General features: G+C 34.1%; 1 protein-coding gene across 3 annotated transcripts in view; it reads right to left on the bottom strand.

Moving 5' to 3' along the window:
- Nucleotides 1–2,092: 2,092 nt before the first annotated feature.
- The window catches only part of GBE1 (1,4-alpha-glucan branching enzyme 1), a 157,840-nt gene continuing 137,664 nt past the window's right edge, over nucleotides 2,093–22,268 (bottom strand). The window contains exons 14-15 of one of the 3 annotated variants that reach the window (XM_090121012.1): nucleotides 16,257–16,376; nucleotides 2,093–4,153 (exon numbers count right to left, since the gene is read on the bottom strand). In XM_090121012.1, coding sequence (XP_089977138.1) covers nucleotides 4,097–4,153; nucleotides 16,257–16,376 — 177 coding nt within the window. In that variant the 3' untranslated portion in view covers nucleotides 2,093–4,096. Of the gene's footprint in view, nucleotides 4,154–14,375; nucleotides 14,532–16,256; nucleotides 16,377–22,268 lie in introns of those variants that run through there. The other 2 variants (XM_090121009.1, XM_090121017.1) reach the window with 2 other exon arrangements.

The following is a 22,268-nucleotide window of genomic DNA, read 5'->3' as shown; positions in this document are numbered from 1 at the left end:
CTGAAGCCAAAACTACCAAGAAGGACCAGCATTCTTCCAGATCATAGGGAAGTAGAAAGACTCTCTTCGAAGGAATACAGATTCTTATCAGTCTTCCACCCTATGAGAGGTTATCTTTAAAGGTAGTTCCTCCGCAATGCCTACATCTCTGTGGAAAGCTATTTGCCCTCAGATGAATGACCATAGACACTTAATTTATTTCTGTGACAGAGATAAGCTAACAAATTTGATAGAAGAGTGCTGATTAGAGCTGTACTCTCAAGGGAAAATTTCTAGCATCTTAAAATAGGCAGGAGAACATCCACTAAGAGAATCATAATGGTTGGAAATGGTCGGAAAAGACCTCAAAAATAATCCAGTCCACATCGACATGGTTCTTGAACACCTCCAGGGATGGTAACTTCACCACCTTCCTGGGCAGCCTGTTCCAGTGAACATCACTCTTTCTGAGAAGAAATTTTTCCTAATGTCCAACCAGAACTTCTGGTGGTGCAACTTAAGACCATTCCCATTAATCCTATTGCTGTTTCCTGGGAGAAGAGGCCAACCTTCACCTCGACACAACCTCCTTTCAAGTCATTTGAGAGAGCAATAAAGTCTCCCAAATCTCTTCCAGATTAAACAGTCACAGTTTCCTCAGCCACTCCTTCTAAAACTTGTGCTCCAGATCCCTCACCAGCTTCGTTGCCCTTCTCTGAACACACTCCAGGGCCTCAATGTCTTTCTTGTAGTGAGGGGCCCAAAACTGAACACAGTACTTGAGGAGCAGCCTCACCAGGGCTGAGTACAGGGGGACGATTACTTCCCTGCTCCTGATGGCTGTGCTATTTCACATACAAGCCAGGATGCCATTAGCCTTCTTGGACCCCTGGGCACACTGCTGGCTCGTGTTTAGCTGAACATTGACCAACATCTCCAGATACTTCTGTGCAGCTTTCCAGTCACTCTGCCCCAAGCCTGTAGTGTTGCCCGGGGTTACTGCAACGAAAGTGCAGGACTTGGTCTTGTTGAACTTCATCTCACTGGCCTCAGCCCAGCTACCCAGCCTGTCCTGATCCCTCTGTACAGACTTTTGACACTCAAGCAGATCAACACTTCCTCACTGCTTTTTGTCATCTGCAAACCTACTGAGGGTACACTCAATCCTCTCATCCAGATCATCAGTAAAGATATTAAAGGGGACCAGCACCAGTACAGATTCCTGAGGAACACCGCTCATGACTGGTTGCCAGCTGGATTTTACTCCATTAACCACAATTTCCTGAGCTCAGCCATCCAGCTTGTTGTTTAACTCAGGAGGAGGACACCTGTGGAAGCCATGGCCTGCCAGCTTCTCCATGAGAATACTATGGGAGACAGAGTCAAAGGCTTTACTAAAGTCTAAGTAGATATATCCTCCTCCAACAGGCAGGTCAACTGCTCATGGAAGGATATCAGGCTGGTCAAGCAACATGTGTTTCATTAACCCATGTTGACTGGGCCTGATCACCTGGTTGTCTTGCACATGGCATGCGATCACACTCATGAATTTTTGCTTCATAACCTTTCCCAATACTGACAGACCTGCAGTTACTCCCTCCAACTCTTCTTGTAGATGAGTATTACATTAGCAAATTTCCAGTCATCTGGGACCTCCCTGGTTGACCAGGACAGCAGATAAATGATGGAAATCAGGTTAGTAATCATTTCTGCTAGCACCCTCAGCAATCTTGGGTGGATCTTGTTCCATGGACTTATGACAGTCCAGGTGAAGTAGCATGTCACTAACTGGTTCCTCCGGAATTAGGAGGGAGGGGGGTTATTCCTTTCTCATATATTGGGGGGTGGAATGTACACAAGAACTCCAAAAATTTCCTAATTATTATGCTTCTCATATTTACATGCTTACCTTGCAAATCTTGTAGTTTGCTTTTATTAGTCTATTACTGCAGAAGAGTAATACGTGTGTGTCAAACAATCCACCATTCTCCCTAGATCGTTTCTGACCAAGACAAGTTACTGATTCCAAGACAGTATTTGATATTGGTCTATCCAGTGTTAAGACTACCACACAATCTTTTCACAGTACAAGCAATGAAACCATATATGCATTTATTTTATTCTCCTCAGTTTATTTGCATGTAATTTTACAGTTTTTTCCTTCATGTCACACATTTATTCTTTCTCTTACAAAAAGTTTTGACAAGGGGATTTGCCTTCCATTACTTTTGGAAACCTGGAGCTGGTATCAATAAAAACAATAAAGCAAAACCCCACCTACTGAACACCTACTAAATAAAATAATGTAAATGTAGCATACATATTAGAAGTTCCTCATCATTTCAATACAAGGAAAACAATTTGGAAAAGAAAAAAGATAATCAGTTCCAGTTGCTAGAATAGTTCAGTGTATTCTCTTTCAAAGACTTTATTTCAAAGTTTCAGTATAGAAATGCTTTTATTAGCTCACTACCAAGCAGTGATCAAACTGGTATAGCAGAAAATGAAGCATGATAGTAGACAATATTGCAGTACTCCACCACAATACAGAATTCCCTGTCACAATGAATATAGCAGACTAGGGATGTTCATAAAATCCCTTCATTGTAAACACTACCAAAAGACTGTTTTCCATCATGCTGCAAAATTCCATCATGTACCTTATTTAGCTTAAGAAGTAAGCTATATAGAAGTACAAGTAAGCATTTCAAGAACAGTGAACAGACTTTCAGTGCTGGCACAATTTTTCAGTAATTTACAAATGGTTTATGTGGGAAGCTGGGTAAAAAACAAGAAACAAAGAAAAAAGAACTTTCTGAAATGGTTACAGGCATCTTCCTTTTTGGCTAATTTAAAGTCACAAAATTCAGACTTGTATAAAAGAGACATTTCCTTCATACTCCATTCTAATATGCCTCTGAACAAGTGAAACAAAATAAAATCCATTTCATTAATTTGGTATTAATTTTTCATAGTATTCCTCAATACATTTTCAAATATAAAGAATCTTAATCCTTACAAAAAGAAAAGTTATATTTATTAAAGAATTCTCTTGAATAATCTTAGCAGCATTCTAATAATTAACTATCTTGATTTTATCGGAAAAAAAAAAAAACAAAAAACAAAAAACAAAAAAGCTTGATTATTGTAGTTTGAGACAGCTTTTTCCCAAAACATAAACATTTTAGAAGTTACAAAAGTGCAAGAAGCAGCTCACATTCCAAGCTGAAAGGCAGCTTCTGGAAATGGTGGAATCAGTATTACAAAGTCCTAACATCACTGAAATTAAAGCATTAAGATGAATTATGTATTTAAAACATTCTCCAGTGTAACATTCTTAGTGAAGACCTTAGCAGTGTAAATAAAACAGTTAAGTATCTTTTTTTTTTTTTTTCTTTCAGCTGTAGCAAGTGAAGTGCACAGACCAAGTGATTTGATGGAGAGCAAGTAAGCAACCTAGTGGCATCAGCACATTGGCAGTGAGTTGTGTGCCCACTTGGTTCTTAAGCACTTTTTAGCAATTTTAATCAAATTAAAAAATGGCAGAGTACAACACTCTTAAGGATCTTCTCATTAATTTGGGTAAATGTCTTAAACTGCATGTTAGAACTCATTGCAGAAGAGGAGCCTTCAATTAGGTTCCACAAATCATTAAGGCTGCCTTTCAGCCAAAAACTTTTGTTTCCTTTAAGCAAACCACTATTAATAAGCAGCATTTACATATAATGAGCATTTTAATTCACTTTTTGAAAAAGAAGATTTCAAGAACTTACAAACATTGGAGCAGGATCACTTTTGGTAAGAATGTTATTCCTCATAAAATTCTGTAAACAACATTTTAATTGAGAATACCTGCTGTTTTGAAGTATTGTTAGTGAAAATTTTTATTACCAAAAAGATAACATTCTTCTTTCTCTTCCTTAACATTTCTTCAAAATAGTTTCTAACAAGCACAGACCTCTGCATTTGCATGTGAATATTAATCTTGCATTTTAAAAATGTTAATATTACTAGATTCAGCTTCAGAAAGATTCAATAGAGCTAGTTTTGTTACACTTAGTAGTAAGTGTATCAGCACTTCTATCACTTGCTTCTTCAGTGATAGGTACAGAGATCTTCAATGTGGGACATCCGTATTCTGAAGCACAATAGCCACTCTGCTTGGAATGTACACCTAGTAAAAAAATGGTAAGAACAAGGAAAAATCCATGAACATCACAGGATTCATTTTCTAAAAAACAAACAAACAAACCAGTATATGAAACAACATATGTAATACTTAGCCATTCAATATTTCTCATTTTTGTGATCTTGTAGGTTATTCTAATTGTATTTTAAATGACTGGCTGCTTAGTTCCAGTACTTGAGTTATACAAGATAATATAAAAGTTTAAAAGACATCTTAATTGCAATCTCTCCTCTTTTCTCTTTTTATACATATTGCTTTGAAAGATTTAAAATGGCTACCAGTAGAGGGCCTCATATGACTTTCAAAGTCCAATTTATAATATTTGAGGACATCTAGGTCAATAGACTATACAATGATAAATGAGAAAGTTTTACAGCAGCATTTGAACACTCCTCTGCTGTGAAGTAAAGTGGCCTCAAGGCATATGATATCATTTCATACAGGTAAGTAACAGCATTATGACACAGCATTGCATTCTTCTCTATCTTGCCATCTATGGAATTTCAGTGCCAGTTGCTAAAAATCACTCTAAAAACTAGATAGAGATTCATATTAACCATTACACTATTGTATTTTGCTTTACCCTTTTTTATCTGATTACCACGAGAAAGATATGCATATAATCAAAAGACTTCTCATAGATCACAAAAGAGCTTGTGGCAATATATTTTACATGACATTCCTTCTGAGCAAAGTAGAATCACAATCTGAAAACGAGACTGATATGCAGTACCTACCAATTACCTTGATATATGGTACTCCATCAATTGTCAAGTGTATGAATGTGTTTGCTGAACAAGTCAATAAAAATGCAATTATAAAAGGTAACACAAGATTGAAGATTATCGGCTTCATTCTGACAACATCCTCCTGTAGACTACTCTCCATCCCTGTGGAATATCTAATATCCCACAATTTCAACTATGTTATCTGCAAACTAGAGCTTGATGGCATGAAAGGCTTTCATAGCTTTCAAAATAGAATGAAGGAACAGAGCAAAGAGCTTTAAGAAAAGGAGAAAAAAGAAAAGAACAGCTGATCTTCATTGAATCAGACAGAGCCATGTCCAATGCTTCTTGAAAGGCAGTGAACATAATGATTTCCCCTAAGGTTTCAGTGATAAATAGCTCCACTGTTCAGGGGAGGAAATACTTAATGAACTAGCTCAAAATGTATAGATAATGCCAAGATTTTTAAATTGTGTATTGAGAAATTTAGCACTCTGAATTGATATGATGAAAATGGAAAGGAGCTAAAGGGAATAATTTTTCTAAGAAAATATTCATAAGAAGTTACTTTGGTTAAGGCAACAAAGATTGACATTAATAGAGGATATATCAGTTCCGCTATAGCCAAGTAAATAATATATCACATCTTAGGAGAAATGTATCTCAGCTCCCATAAAGCCAACTTGCACCAACTGAGAATCTAAGAGCACTGTGGAAGCACTCCACCAGTACAATGTCAATCAAAATTTTAGAACTGGTTTTAGGTGCAATTTTAGAATTTGAGTAATATATTTAGATTGATAAGAATTTTCTGCTTGTTTTTCTGCTTGTCAGGAAGAGATTCAATTGCAAGATTATTACTTTAGTCACGCATTTCTTTCCATACCTTGGAAAATTAAACATAGGTTCTAGTGTTTATTGACTTGGTGGTCTTTTTACTAAAACAGAAAAATCAGCTATGACATTACTTCCTAATCTGATCAACTTATGTCATTTATCAGTGTAACTACCTCCAAGGCCTACATAAAACTACAAGAAATAACAAAACCCCTAGGGCATAAGCAAGGAATACTCTCAATTGTACGTTAAATATTCATTCCACTGGTAGGAATACAATTTTTTTAAAATAGCAATATTACACAAGCATTAGATAATTCCTGTTACGTTGTTTAAAAAGAATTCAGAACATCTGGGTGAAGGAAATGTTAGAAAAAATGTGACCAAAAAGGTTGGAAAGATTGCCCATCCTTCATGAGGTGAGATCGGGAAGATTATTCACCCAGAATCCAGCAAAACTTTCAGCCTTCCCAGTCCAGATTTCTAACTTTTTACTCTTCCCACTTCTGGCACTCAAACTCCAAAAGCTTCCCCAGACTCTTCTTTTGTCACATTTAACTACCACTTGTGTAAAAACACATCCCCACATATTTCAGTTTATTTTCTCTATTATTTTCCTGATTTCCTCCTAGTCATATACACTCCTCTGTCCAGACTAAGAGCCATCATACTTGTAATTAATGAACTCCTTTGGCAGCCTGGCAGTAGTGATGTACTGGTTAGATTACACACCACCTGTGTTTTGAAGAAAAAAACCCAAAAAATTAAAAAAACAAAACAAAACAAAACAAAACAACAAAAAAAACCCTGAAGCCAAATTTTTAGAGTGGCCTTTAAAAATTCTGAAATTACATCTCATCTGTTGCAACTAGTAAATCCAGAAACAACAAGAGCAACAAACAGTAGGTATTCAATCTTCTCCAAGCAATTTTTAATCATATTGAAAACATGTGACCAGCATAAAGCTGTGTTACAGGAAGATATGCCCTCTCAGAAATTGATTATACTAAATTTATTACACTAAAACCCCAACATCAAGAGATAAAATTTAAGGTGGCTTTAATTGAAGCTGCATCTGTATGAACTGCTCCCTTGCACTTCAAGTTGACCAGACTAGTCAATACTGTTTTATCGAGCTAACATGCTTTTGTTTGAACATGCGCTTCAAGGGGTGTGAACTCATCTAGGATGGTCACAATCAGCATATTATAAATTTATTTTTGGCTAGATGCAAATCCTTTAGGCACCTGATTATTTGATACAGTATTCCCTTCTGTTTGCACTACTGCAATGCAATACTCTTGAGCATATAGTTATTGTTGTTTAGAAAATAGGTTAGTAGAGAAGGCAGCTATTAAAACATAGAACAACATGAAAGTACAATATGACCTCAATTCACATACTATCTTCCAACACTTAATATGTTTATGTCTTCAGATTGTTCAATGGTTTACTGGAATAAATCACAATATTTTCTGAATTTACTGGAAAATCTTGACTGCTTTGTCAAAACTATAAAATTACTCAGAATATGATTTGGATCTCTCCTTTGAAGAAGGGAAGTGGAAGAGAAAATTCCAAATGAAGTATTATTTCTGTTTTGAAAGACTCATTCATGAAGGGTAAGAATTTTAAACATACAATCAAGTTAGTCTATCTTTCACACCTACCTCCAAGTGGATTACAGCATCCTGCCTAATTAATAGCTTATAAAAGTTCTTGAACCTTAAATAATTCTATAAAGTCAGGATGTAAATTAAAAAAAAAACATAAGAAGTATGGTAGAAATAGTGATATATGTGAATTAAAAAAAAAAAAAAATCAGTGCATTGGAAAAGCTGACAAGAAACTTAAATTATCTGTATTATTGGTCTCTTAGTAATTTACTACAACCCTGCTCCCTCTTGAACTTGTAATTCATATAATTCAATAATATTTAATAGGAGATAGCATTTTGCATATTTTCTGCCCATGCTAGAATTTGCCATCAAGTGGTACAGTTAAAAAATAAAAAATAAAAAAAAAAGAAAGAAATCCATTACTGACAGGATAAATTGAAATGCAAGCATCTGATTGTATTTAAGTCTAGATATATTTTAACATATAAAGAATAGATAAATCCTACCTAAAAGCAAATAAAAGCATGCCTTAATTAGAGACAATATATACATTTTAATTTCTCTATCCAATTTAGATTAAGAACTGTTTGCTTACTGTGTTTTAATCCATTGTTCTGATCATATCAAAACACATACATATAGTATTCAATATTGTAGAAAAATAAATTTGCAATAGCATACAATAAAAGGCCATCATCCCCAGACACACACATCCATGCTTCTCCTGTACTACTCAATTCTATCTTCTTTAAATACTGAAAAAAATGGCAACCTTCATTCTTTCTGTATTTCCTAGGTAAGCCATTATGCATATTTTTTTATTTTGTTCAGTTGTTTTTAAGACAGTCCAAATTATATTAAAGTATTTTAACAACTACTCCAACACACTGAAATCATTAATGAAGATGAATTCTGGCATTTTATGGTATGTGTCTGTGACAAACTCCAATCAGTTCAATCTGATATCCAGCTTAACCACCAGTTCTTATGAGGTCTCCTTCTCAGCATACTGGCTTTCTAATCTTTACTAGTACATGCAAGTCTTCTCCTGATTTTTTCCTCATTGATTTTTCTATTGGCTAAATCCTCAGATTTATTAAGACACATCTGGATTGGACCTCTAACATTCAATTTATCCATGGCTGACCCTAATTCAGTGTCATCTACAAATCTGCTGGAGATGTGCTTTGTTACTGCTAAAGACTGCATCAAACAGCATCAGCCCTGGCAGTAATTGCTACAGCAGTCTACTTCATATCAGTCAATACCTGGACACTGAACCTCCGACTACTAAAAGTGCAGCAGCCCAACCAGATTTCAATGTGCGTAACAATCTTCCCTTCCAGCTTGTTCTTCCACTTGTAGGAGACAAAGCTTGAACATCACAATATTAATTGTAGTTATCTCATGCACGTAGCTAGATATTTCATCAGAGAAAGCAACCAGGTTATCAGATATGTTTTGTATTTACTAAATCTGAGTTGTCTTTCTGATCAACTCATATCTATCCCCTTCCAAGGGGATATGGTCCATGATCTCCCAAAAGACTGAGCAGGTAAGGCTCACAGACCTCCAGATCCCTCAGGTTTCTTTTGTTGCTTTTACTACAACTTTTCTTCAGTTTCTAAAAATTTCCCCTGGACACTATGATTTTTTACAGATGATTTCAGCCTTGCAACCATGCCAATGAAATCTTTCCTAATCTTTGGATATATCCCATTTATCCAGCTTCTTTAAGGTGTCCCTAACCTATTGCTCTGCTACTGCTACATTCTTTTTGATAGTGTATTGGTACAAAAAGAGTTGGAAAGCAGGCTTTGTTCACAGAAGCTGAGGTTTAAAAACAAACAAAGAAAAAAAACCCATGTATAACTCCTTCTTTTCTCAAGGATCTTGCAGTTTTTCTTGATCTCTTCTGATATTTGTACACTTTCTGCACACGTGTAGAACTCTTTTCTTTCCATCTTTTATATCTCTAATTAGTTTTTAACTCAAACTAGGTTTTGACCTCTCTGATTTTGCTCTTAATAGTCTACACCTTGCTTTAATTTTCCTTCATTACCTGCCTTATTCCCTTATTATTTTAATTAAGTTGGCCAAGTAGCTCCTCATTTTTTATTTGCTGTGTTCAGCATATGTGTTCTTGTCATTTACAACTTTACATAGAACAGTTACTGAGTTGCTGACGCCCAGTTAACAATTATGAAAACAAAAGTCACTTACAAACTGATAACTGACTTATCCTTAAGGGATGTTCTAAGAAGAAAAACCTCAAGACAGACAATTTAATGTAACGTGTTACTACATTACACTAGCTTACATCCTTAACCTTCATTTAGCTATAGAAATAATGATAAAAGAAGATTTAAAAACAACTGTTTTTTTTTCCATTTTAGCTCACTACAAATATCTTAGCAGCAACATCCATGGTTTCTCTCTCATATGCTTACTTATATTATTCTTCATGATGCTGGTCACAACAGTTAAAAACTTGATCTCCTTTTCCGAGGCTTTCTTACCCTAAGTGCATCTCTTAAAAGCCAGGAGATGTGGACACTGAGAAATGACTTCTGGAAGTCTTTCTTAAGATGTTCACCTCCTTGTGCCCCAGTTGCTGACTTCAAAATGTCTGTCTAGCTCAGATCATGTAACAGTATATAAAAGCATCTTGATTCAAAGCATAACAGGAAATCCACAAATTTATCATAAAAAGAAATCATAGAGAAATGCCACTTTTCTTGTTTTTCTATACACCAATGAGGAGAGGTACAGAAGTATTTTCTAGTACTGCTTTTCCTTTCATATACTGTTGCTGAATTCTATAGTTTCAATTAACAGCTTCAGTTTGGTTTACATCCTTATATCTTATATCCTGCCTTTCTGATAACAGCTTTTATTTCATTCATGTCTTCTTCACCATTTCACAAGGCTTGATGAACATGGATATAAATGAAAACTCTAAGTATAGAATATTAAGGAGAATACATTCATAGCTAATCAAATTCTTGACTATCTTTCAACCGTATCATCCTCTGAATGTTGTTCCAAGCATTCTGTGCTGATCTTACATGCCCTTCTAAGTCCTTCCTCCCCTTCAGGATTACAGTCTCATTCACACTGGAAGGGGCCTCAAGAGGCTGGGCCAGCTACGAGGTCAAAGGCCAGTCAAGGTTTTAGATATCTCAATGAACTGAACCTTTGCTTTTTATACCAATTGCTTACTTATGACCTCGTACCCTCTGTGCTGTCACACTAACTCTGCTATTTTAGGAAGCCATCAAAAAACATATCAGGAGATTCATAAGGCCTTCACTAATGGAGGGAGTGGAATACGCAGAAAGGAGAACATCAGATCTTCTGGGGACAGTTAGGGTGACTCAGCTGTGAAAAAAAGTTTTTGACAAAGTTAATTTTCAGATGTTTAGTCATCAAGTTATTGAAAGTCTTTTTACTCCCAGTGGAGTATTCAGTGGGAATAAAGTGGAATAGTTGTGGTTGACTTCACAGGTAGAATTGCTAACAAAGACGATAATTGAGGACAGAAATGTTTGTAAGTCAAATATATACAATGTGTTTTTTATTACCTCCTCTTTGACCTTTTCATACCACTTGTCAATTTAAAATGTAAGGCAGTCACAATGTTTGCAATTAGGCAAATTTCACAGAGATCAGAGTTTCTAGCACTAATGCAGTATAGCCAATATAATACACACATGAAAATATTTCTTACAAGCAATCTGTTTTCCACCTGCATACATGGTGTTCTATCAAGATCATATTCTGTTTATGTGGGCTATCACGGAAACAGGGAAAAGAAACTGGTCTTGCAACCATTTGACAGGAATACATAAAATGCTTTTCAGTATTCAAATACTTATTTCTTACACCTTTTTTTTTTTTTCCTTTTTTTTTTTCTCTAAAATAATTTCAAGAAACAAGAGACCAGAAAAATTAAGAATACAGAAATAGAAAATACAAGAAGTATTTGTGAATAGCAGCAGTTCTAAGTATAAAGTTCACTTTAGATATTTTAGGAGGGTTGCAATATATAGCAATCTCTAAATATATATTAAACAAACAAACTAACTAAAAAAACTTAAACACATGAGCAAGAAATTCTACAAACTACACTTCTACTTTCAGATCCATCAGAGTAGATTCTGTACCAGGTGCAAGCACAACTGAAATTGGCTGGAACCGTAATGAACTACTCTTCATCCCACTTTGAGGGTTGGAAAACATCAAGTCCTAAAAATCATTTCAAGGTCATTTTGCAGCAGATGGGAGAATTACTGGAACTCAGAGCTAGATCAGGCACTGCAGAAAAATATTTGATAGTGCACATTGCAGCTGGTGGATGCAGAAGGCAATATCACAGGAGTCTGTGCCAACATTTTCCCAAACTTTTAATTAAAATGAGGGCCTTGGACAATCTCATGTCTCTGTATCACTACTAATTGTCAGATGCTGACACTATTCTGAGAATATAATTAACCATCAATGAATAAGGTACATGATAGCTTTTCCTTTCTGACTGTAACTTGTTATAAAGAACTTTATATTTTAGATTTTATTTTGCTAGATATTGCATATGAAAAAGAAGGTATGCTTAAAATAATGTGAAGCACTGCCTTCCAATCTGTTTTTCAATTTACAACTGTAAAGCATGAATATGCAGAAAACCATTTCTCTGTCTTGCTTCATTTACGCAAAAGATCTCCAGGCTCTATCTCAAAATTTCTATTATCTTTTGCACTCTTCCTTAAGAAAGGTTACTTCAAAAAGACAACTAAATCCTGACAAACTGAAACACGCAGTCCAAAAAAATAAGAGTGAATGAAAGTGGATAACAGATTAACTTTGGAATCATTATACTTGTTTCTGAGTTTTTGTTTGTTGAAGAATTGAAATGATCAATGAATATGAGCAAACTAATTTATCAATTTATTGTTGATTTATCTTAATCATGAAGAGGCAAGATTTTGCTGCTATCTGATCTTCCTGATTAGAACAGTCAATTTTCTAATAACAAATATTCTTTCATATATTCTGTATATCTGTGCATGTTAAGGGAGAAAATAGTTAGAGATTACATCATTCTTTTAAAATTCAATACATAAACCCTTATCATGAAAGTTTTTCAAATTACTACTTTCAAAGCTAAGGTCACTAAAAGCTTTTAGATCATTTCAGTCTATGTGTATATTTTTAATTTGTCAATAGACTCATGGAGACACGAAGTTGCACTTTGACACTGAATATTATATATTAAGGTCAAGGTTAAAAAGCCCAACCTACCAATAAGGATATTCTTAGAATAAACTACACAATTTCTAGTTGATATAATGAAAGGGAGAAGGAGTATTTCAGCTTCCACTTATAGTTTAGCTAATTGAACTGCAGGAAAAGTGAATCTATAAAAACTGAAATATGTTAAACAATTACACTTCTCACTAAACTGCATACTGTTTTGCCAATGACATAACATATTCCGCAACTTTACATTTAGACTACTTATTACTCTGTTGGTGCAACAAGTATAAAACCCAGTACATCCATACAAAACCTTACTTCTTACTTACTTACTACTTTTATTAAAAAAAAAAATACTTAAGTTGCTACAACACACGTTGATATCTAATTACATTTTCAATAAAAATCAATCAAGTCAGATGCCTGATAAAACATTTGGAATGATGAATGTTATTAGAAACAGATTTTTTTCTTCCCCCACCCTCTCCTTGCCCCAGATCTAAATTTCATGTCCAGCTACAACAATCAGGTAAGGTACAAATGTAATGGGGCAGTAGGATCTTACAGGAGTTGAAACACGTCTGCAGCAGTTAATTTGAAATGTGAAGACAATATAAAATTAGAAGGTAATGCAAGCAATGAAAAAGCACACATCTTTCATAAAACATAGAATGGCTTGGGTTGGAAGGGACCTCAAAGACCACCTAGTGCAAAGCCCCTGCCACGGGCTGGGTTGCAACACATGAGATCAGGCTGCCCAGGGCTTCATCCAATCTGATCTAAAACACTTTCAGAAATGAGGCATCCACAACAAACATAGCTCAAAGAAGACTATTAAAGCCTTTTTTCCATGGCAGCAATACAAACAAAAATATGATGGTTTAAAATTTCTTTTGTACAATGACAAATAGGTTAACAGCTTGTTTTAAGAAGGTTTGATCACATGAAAAGTTATGTACATTTCATGTATTTGTTAACAACCTGCAGCAGAGCAAGCAGTGAAACAAAAATGAGATTATTTACAAAGAATACTTTTGATATATTTTCCTGTGGAATTTTCAAGGCATGCATGATGATCTTGAAATCTGGCCTTATACAGAACTTGAATTACCATATATTCATCAGCAAAATTTCACAGTGCTGAGTCGTGCTTACAAAGTTTACTCTTCACCCAGTTTTCTTCACTCCAGGTATTTCACATTTCTTTTCTTCTCATTTTGCAATGTCACTTTGAATATTTCTTTTATTAGGTGATGTTTCTAGAATGAATTATGTCATGTCTAATCTCCTACTTCTATAATGTGTTTGTGCACTATTTAAGGTTGACTTGAGCAGCAGAATTATTGCATGTAATTTCATTTTGTCATAGTCCTGTGGGTATGTTTTACTGACAGTGCTTATCTAGCACACCTTAAGGGAAGTGCATCTTTCACTATAAAATAATGTGTTTGTGGCAAAGGGAGAACGAAAATTTTTGAAACTAGACACTTATGTCACATGCACTATGTAGATACAATAAGATAATTACTAAAGTACAAGAAAAAAACATTTTTCTTTTTTTTTCTGAGTTCATTGGGGTGGTGCCATCAAAAAGAAAAATTGAGGGGAAGATATCTGCTTAGACTTTTTAATTGTAAACTAGGATTAAAACAATTCTCAAGGATGACGGATTATCTAAGAACTGGGATCTAAATTTCTATTTATGATAAAACATTTGTTTCTTTTGTAAAATACCAACTAGTGGTATTCACTGTAACTTTTGTTCTTTCTTACTTGGTGTTATATCTTGCTGGATTTGGTCTGATTTTCCACATTTTTTTTCCCCAATTACTTTTGCTTTGTGTCTTGTTACTACCATTTTACCTTTATGAGGTGCTTGTGGCATCTTCTGGAGTGTTGGCTGAAGCTGGTCTGTGAATTGGACTGCTGAAGGACATAAAGGAAAGTTGTCATGACCCACTCTGATGGGTTTCTAACTGACTCAGAAGTGCCATTGCCATGCCACAGCTTATGCTGCAAAAATGCATTTGCTGCTTTGCTTGTCACATGCTTTATCTTTCACATGCTCCTAGTTAAGATGCACCTTCAAGTTTTGTTGTATTTTTTCTGTCTTGAATGATTTGCACTTGTCATCTAAAAGCCCTAATGTGAAATACACACTCTAAATTACAGTTAATTGGCTTGCAAAAGTTAAGTTAGTGGCAGCTAATTAAAATGCTCTCTAATCACTAAAGCATCATACTTGAATTCGACACAGGAAGCAAGAATTCTGGGAGCATTAATTTGATATGTAACCTGCAGGACTGGACTTTTAGATCCTCAGTTTCTTAGTATGCTTATGATAACAGATACTTACCTAAGGGTATCTAAGGGCACTGTCACATAAAAACTCTTAAAAAAATAGCATGTTCCCAAGATCCTCTAGGCCAAGCAGAATAAAAGCACAACGTAACAAAACTGTTTTAAAACATGCCAACAAAAGAATTGTCAATACTCTGAATGTAACAAAAGAGGCTAAAAGAAAGCATGAGAGGCAGAGATTAAAACGTACAATAATTCTCAGGAATTGGGATCTCATAAGAAATGTGACACCAGATGATCATTTATCCATTCTGTCATGGAAGAAGACTGTCACACACATACCAGTATAGATACTCCGTATCTGTAGTCTGTTACATTTCAAAAATAATACACTTTCAGTGTTTCTGTATACAGATATACCTGTGTATAGAGATACATTTTCACACACACAGATGGTTTAGATATAAAAATGTGGCCAACAACATAAGCATTCTCAGAACTTTTCCAGTGAAGCCTGACCAATTCACGACCTTTTTGAATCTTATTATCTGTTGAACTAGTGAAAATACATACAAGTGTGTTATATATATATATATATACACACACATACATATATATATATATTATATGCATACATGTATATGTATACATATAAAAAGAATGGGAAATGGTAGATTTATAAATTAATTGTGGTAAGGGATTATGATTTCAAGAGTAATGACAATAGGCACTATTTTGGTTTTGATTAGTCACCACCTCAGCTAACAGAAATTGTATATACAACTATACAAGCAAAGTGATTAGAAGTTGATCTGAAGTGATTTGAGGGAAACTCTTTGTTCACTGTTCAGAACAATTAGGACTAAACATTTTTGATGCAAATAGAGATGGTCTGTTCTATGTTTTTCTGTAAACTGAGGAGGATAAAGCCAGTTGGCTTTGTCAAGTTCGGCAAATGATTTTAAGAAAGCAATGAAAAATTAGTTTCTACAGCTTTATTCACAAAGAAAGCATGAAGAAGGAGTTTTTCAGACATGAAAATAAAGTAAATGCTTATATTAAAAAAGGCAATTCAAAAGTACATTAGAAGGTTTTCATGCATATCGTGTGGCAAGACAGTGCAAGATGACATGCAAATGAAAAGGAAATGACCAAAGAAAATCAGATAATATTATTAGCCATGATAAAACTGTAATATCACCTCTGATGTATTCATACGCAGGCTGATTTCAGAATGTTAAAAAGCAAACAAACCCACCACAGAAATATTCCTAGAATAGTCTCCGTATTTGTCTGAAGACTTTTAAAATCATTCAATTATTCAGATTAGAAATAGAACATCTTTCTTACCATAACTGAATTAGGTCGATAATTGTGAGGATATTCTTCAGAGAAGTACTCTGTATTGTGGTCCAACCTTTGATGCCCTCCATATTCTGAAGCATCAGAATCCATAATGATTTTATACTTAAAAAGACTGTTAAGGTATTATGTCAAAATTATGTTAAATGGAAAAAAATCAAAGTGGAAATTCGGAAAGAACTGCTACAACATATTTAATGCTAATATACTCAATATATAGGAAATTTAAGTATATATACATAAGTAGACATACATGTGAGTGAGAAAAGACACAGAACCTATAAAAACTGTATGACATTTTCTCTTGAAAATTTTTTCTTAGCACTAAACTCTAGTAAACAAAGTAGCTTCCCATCTTTTCTGAAATTTTCAGTAAATGATAAATTTACAGCATTACAGTAGATATACACGGCAATTTGTGCAAAGATATAGACTAAGGATACACCAGTAAACAAAGTAAGTGACTTTGATGTGAATTGCACTTATAAGAAATAACACAATTATGAACAATCACCAAAATAAAAATTAGTGTTTAACTGCCAAAGAGTGATCAAGTGTTAAAGCAAAAATTGTATATATTTGTAGGAATAAAACCTTATAATTCCTTTTAAAGTTCATAGAAGAACAAAAGAAAAGTTATATTTAATAGAAAGCAAGAATTATTCTGTCTGCAGTTACTAAAATGGGGGTGTTACTTCACATTTTAGCAATGAGTTGAAATAATTGTATGGATACATGTAAGAACTTAAAACAAAACAAAAACAATAGTGATAAAATAATTTTGAAAGGAGAAAACAAACAAAAAAGGGAGGAAATAAAGAGCTAATTGTAAAGTTTAGTTCTTATTTGGGACAAGAATAAATGGAGTACTTTATTATTTTCTGGCATCACTTCAGCTGTAGAAGTTTATTACACAAGCTATTTAGAACCCTTGTGTTTCAATGGATTTTAATTTCTTGTTCTGGTACAAACAGAAAATCTTTTACCTCTTGAAGTTACAACAAAATGCCTCAGTCTATACCCTTATCTCCCTCTAACATAAAACAAACAAACAAACAAACAAAAAGAAAACATAAACCAAACACATACATAGAAGGAAATGAATGTTCTATAATCACTAACTGCCTTCTTAATTTAAAATTACACAAGAACCTTATTTTGATAAAGTGCGTATTTATTAGGATTAGGGAAGAATGAAGCAACAAGTTATGCACTCAGGGGTTCTTTAACTGCTCTTGGACTTCTGTATTTGCTCACCCTTTTGAAAATAGGATTAAAATCTGGGGATTTTGGTATTGGCAGAATTGTTTTTATTCAAGTCTTCTTACATTTCTCTATTTCTAAGAGGCACTGATGAACTTAGAAAATTTTCCAACTGTCACAGTCCTACCAGTTTAAATCCCCAACAACAAGAATGACTACCCATTTGAAGTCTGACATAACACAAAAAAAATGTCTAAACTAAAAGTAAGTGCAAATTTATTCTGTGATAGTTCAGAAGACCAGCAGATTGCACAGGTTTTGGGACAGAAGGTAGGAAAAAAGAAATACAGGTACAGATGAGGAAAGAAAACCAAAGCTGTCAATTAGCTACTGAATGACTAATGTGAAGTAATGTCTTCCCCAGAAGTATTTGCAGCAAAAGAAACCTATTTCCTAACTACCACGCTATGCTAGCTTTTGATTTCTAGACGGTAGGCATTTAAGAGAGAAACACAACATCATCTAGCAATATTCTTGTTTGTTGCTTTTCTTGTTTGTCTTTTAATAAATGTTAGAAAAATTATACTTCATCATCAGCTTTAATTCTCAATGCCTTGTATGATCACTATATACTCCCTCTCCTTTATTTTATAAACATGCCCAAATCGTCAGTCATTTCTTGCCCTGCACAACATATCTACAAACTACACGTCTGACTTTGCAGTATCCTTCCAAAGCCAGTATCAACAAGGACTGCTACTATTCCATTGTAGATTTTATGAACATAGCAGGGGAACATCTCCCTCAAGCATTTCACTCATTGCTACTATGATCTACATTACACATTAAATGTAATAATTTATCAACGTTGCTGAGAGGCCTGACATCTCTAATGATTCCTTTAAAACTACTTACAGCAAATGCAATTGTTATGGCTGTACTAATTTGAAACAAATTATCCAATGTCCTTAATCTACACTATCAAAGTATGTCTAGCAGTTCTCTCTAGCAATCTACTGCCTGTCCACCCCTCACAACACAGCTTATTTGGCAGAACTACTGTTAATCACATCCTGAAAAATGGGGACAGAAGCATTCTAAGATCTTCATAAATTGGAAAGAAGACGACTTAGTTTGATAAACAAGACCATTTCCCTTCCAACTTAAACCTCATAAAGAAGTTGCATTCACGTTTCAGAATTTTGAAAATTAATTAATTAAATGAGCACTTAAGTCTTAGAATGCTATCTTCATAGACACATTAAACAACAGTTTTGCAATTTAATTAAGCACATAATAGAAGCATTTTATTTTGCAGTGAAGTTTCTTGTTTCAGTGACAGAATGCTGGAAATACTACCCTGATTCAAAAAAGCCCAATTTCTCTTCAATTTGATTCTCTAACTGTAAATTTCCTAACTACAACAGTGAAGTAGAGCAGTAAAAGCAATGAACTCTTGTACAGATCGAGCTGGAAATGGAAAGTCTGTCATTATATACCACATTAATTACTGAATTACCATGCTTTTATGATATTTTGAAATACATATTTTAACACAGATTTTTAATTTAATCTTTTGCGTGCTTAATGACACATAAAGCACCACGAAGTAAAGGCATAACATAAAAAGAAATAATTTGTATTTTGTTCCTCAACCTTTAGTATTGAAAAAAGAATACCAGTGTTAATTGTGGGGATGATGGCTCCTCATAATTAGTAACTTTGCAGAAGAGCAGAAAGGAATTTCTAGTGATCAGCTGGAAAATGATGTGAGATTTACTGAATATTTATAAAGAAACTATTTTTCTCTGTATAGTGTAGTTCGATTCACATAATTTTATTTGAATGTGTGTGATCTTTGATAGATGTTTAAGTAAAGTTGAGTCCTCTGTATTGTACTCAGCAGTCTTATTAGAGAGATTATTTACACGACAGGTTACCTGACCTATCAAGTTAGAAAGTCTGAACATGACTGATTAAGACTGAAACTGTAGTCATTTGTCTTTGTATTTGTTTTCATATTAAACGTATGAAAAGACTATGTCATCCTGACTGTTTTGCCTCCACCTTTCGTGATGTGTTTTAAAATTAGGATCAGGCACTGTTATAATTTTGATTTTATTATACAATTAAATGTTTAAGCATCCATACTTCTGTTTCTGCAGTGTTTTCCAGACAAATAACTAGAGTTTAAATGTGTATATAAATATTTATTTTCTTTTCTGCTCAAATATAAATAAGCTCCCACCTTCTTGCTGTCCTTCTCAAAATATAAACAAAATATCTTAACAAGATTTCATTTTTATCCCTTGCTACCATTTTCTAGCTAAAAACAAAAGGATGTGGTTCTGGCAATACAGGTGGGACAAAGCTGAAGTACAGATAAAAAAGGAACAAAAACTGTGCTGAAACACTTATTTCATGGTCATATATAGAAACTTTCAGAAAATGAATTTAGGCTAGAAAGAAAGAAGGTTATGGACAACAAACATGGGAATGATTTGAAGAAGCTTTTATCCTTTAAACAGTCCTGGGATTAACTGAGTCAGTTATAGAGGCAACAACAGTAACACTGGCATGTCTGTATACTTAATTAATCTGGAAATTATAACCTTATTAGAAGATTAAATTTACTCATTCTCATTACATCCATATGGATTAGAAGATTTACTCAAAAGAAACAGCTAAAGTACACTCTCCTATTTGGGATGTCCAAAGAAAAATTGGGGTGCTTTCTTTTTCTTGTTTCTATAAAACAAACAACTTTCCCAAAAAGACTCTTTCAACATTTCTGAAAGGAAATCCTTTACAGAAATAGCTGTGTATATGCTCCCATAGTTGTATATCATGTACAAAAGACCAACTCTTCTCAAGAACCCTATATCTTATTAAACAGTTTCATATATTTAATTATTTCTTCTAAATATATTAGCAAAAGCTGTACAAAAGCAAGACATATTTAACTATAGAATTTGGCAAAACACAATGGAATTCAGGAAAACAAAACAAAAGAAAAGAAAACAAACAAACACACCTTTCCCTGCTCCCTCAAATTCATTGTCATGAAGAAAAAGATGCTCAAGCACTGTTATAACTGTTCTCCACATGTGATTCTGTGCTGTGCATGACAAGAAAAAGAAAGCCTTATAAGCACGGAATAGTGAAGAGGGAAAATAAATTTTCTTACGGAAAAGTCAGATTCTGGATCAGTCTTGACTTGGAGTTCTAATCCAGAAACAGATATTAAAGGATGGTTTGCTTCTTTCAAAGAAGTTATATCACAGTAGATTAAAAGAAAAAAAGGTTTTCCTCAATCATTAATGGTGCAATGCAACACCAAAGTACAGAAAAATTGTGTCTTTACTAAATAAAAGTTACATTGTCACTGTCAAATAAAGACTTATAAAAGTTGCTTCCAAACCTCAGAAAAATAAGCCAAACTTAAAATGAACTAGTAAGTTTTAAAATTAACAGATCTTCCTAGATAATAATGCTGGTGAAAGCAGCATGTTTACAGATGTTACCATGTGCAAGGACATTAAGAAGTAGTGGTGGGAAGGAGAACACAAAAATAAAATGCTGAGACTTCCAGGGACTGTCATTTTTATATTAAAGAAATGCTAGTAATATTGGACACTGTAGTACTCTCTCCTCATAGGCAGCAATAAGTTGACACAGTTTCTATACACATTTATCTAATGCTCTCATCTGAAAAGACAGAGAATTTGGGTGTTATTCAAGTTGGATGTACTGAACTTCTTTATGAAGGTATGTTTAGCAACTTAAAAATCATCCTTAAGTGTAGCAGATGAAAATTGAGGCTGACTCTGTCTGATGCAAAGCTTTTAACTGCTTTTTAGTATAATTAGTTTTAGCTATGTACACAGTATTGCAAGATAAAAGCATCCAAATAAAAATCTTTAAAAAGTCAAAAATATTACAACCAATCTAACCTTCAGACTATGGTAAAATATTTTTGCCCATCTGAAATAAGAATCAAAAGCCACCTCCAAGCATTGTACCAGCATTTCTCTTTCGTCTTGTTTTAGCAACTAGCATATAAGCGGCCTACATCTAACTAAATTCAATATTATAATAAGTGGATGCTTAGAGGTCAGACTGAATATACTAACAAAGCAGTAGGATGACTCATATCAGCATTTAAAAACTGAATATATATGTCTTTCCAACTTTGCTCATTAAAAAAGAAGTCACTCTAAGCTAACAGCACAGAAATAAATAAGAGGCAACCCTTGTAAATTGGATTATAAATCTGTCGTGAATGCACCAAAATTTCCTTTTACTATTTTAATTTAAACACAAAAATAGCTTATCCTGGATTTTCAACTTTTCTCTATTCAAAATTGAAAACTTCAAGAGACAAAATATTAAGTTCACAGATTTCACATTTCATTTGAAGCCTTCACAGATACCAATCACTACCAGAAGTTCATATGTCCTTAAATGCACCATTATCTGAAATAGCTTTTTTACTTACTTTGGCACATTTTTCTCTTCTTTAGATATAGCCAGTTGTTCAGATATGTAAGACACTATGCTAATTTTCTCTACTTAAATCTACTTCTCTCTCAAAAGACAGAAGAGAAACACTCAGTGGTTTTATTGTGAGAACAGGTAGTGCTGTATGTACCTGTTTACTCACCCTGAAGATACAACCCAGGGTTATTCTAAGAAAAAATGAAAATAGAATGGCTTCAATTCCCAGTTCTTAGAGCAAGTTGCTACCTCTTTCTTCAAAACCAAAACTGGTTACACAAAGAATTAGAGAGGTCCTGT

The sequence above is a fragment of the Phasianus colchicus genome, chromosome 1 (assembly GCF_987193195.1).
Source record: "Phasianus colchicus chromosome 1, bPhaCol1.hap1.1, whole genome shotgun sequence".
NCBI lineage: Eukaryota > Metazoa > Chordata > Aves > Galliformes > Phasianidae > Phasianus > Phasianus colchicus.
This window is presented reverse-complemented; position numbering and strand designations above follow the sequence as displayed.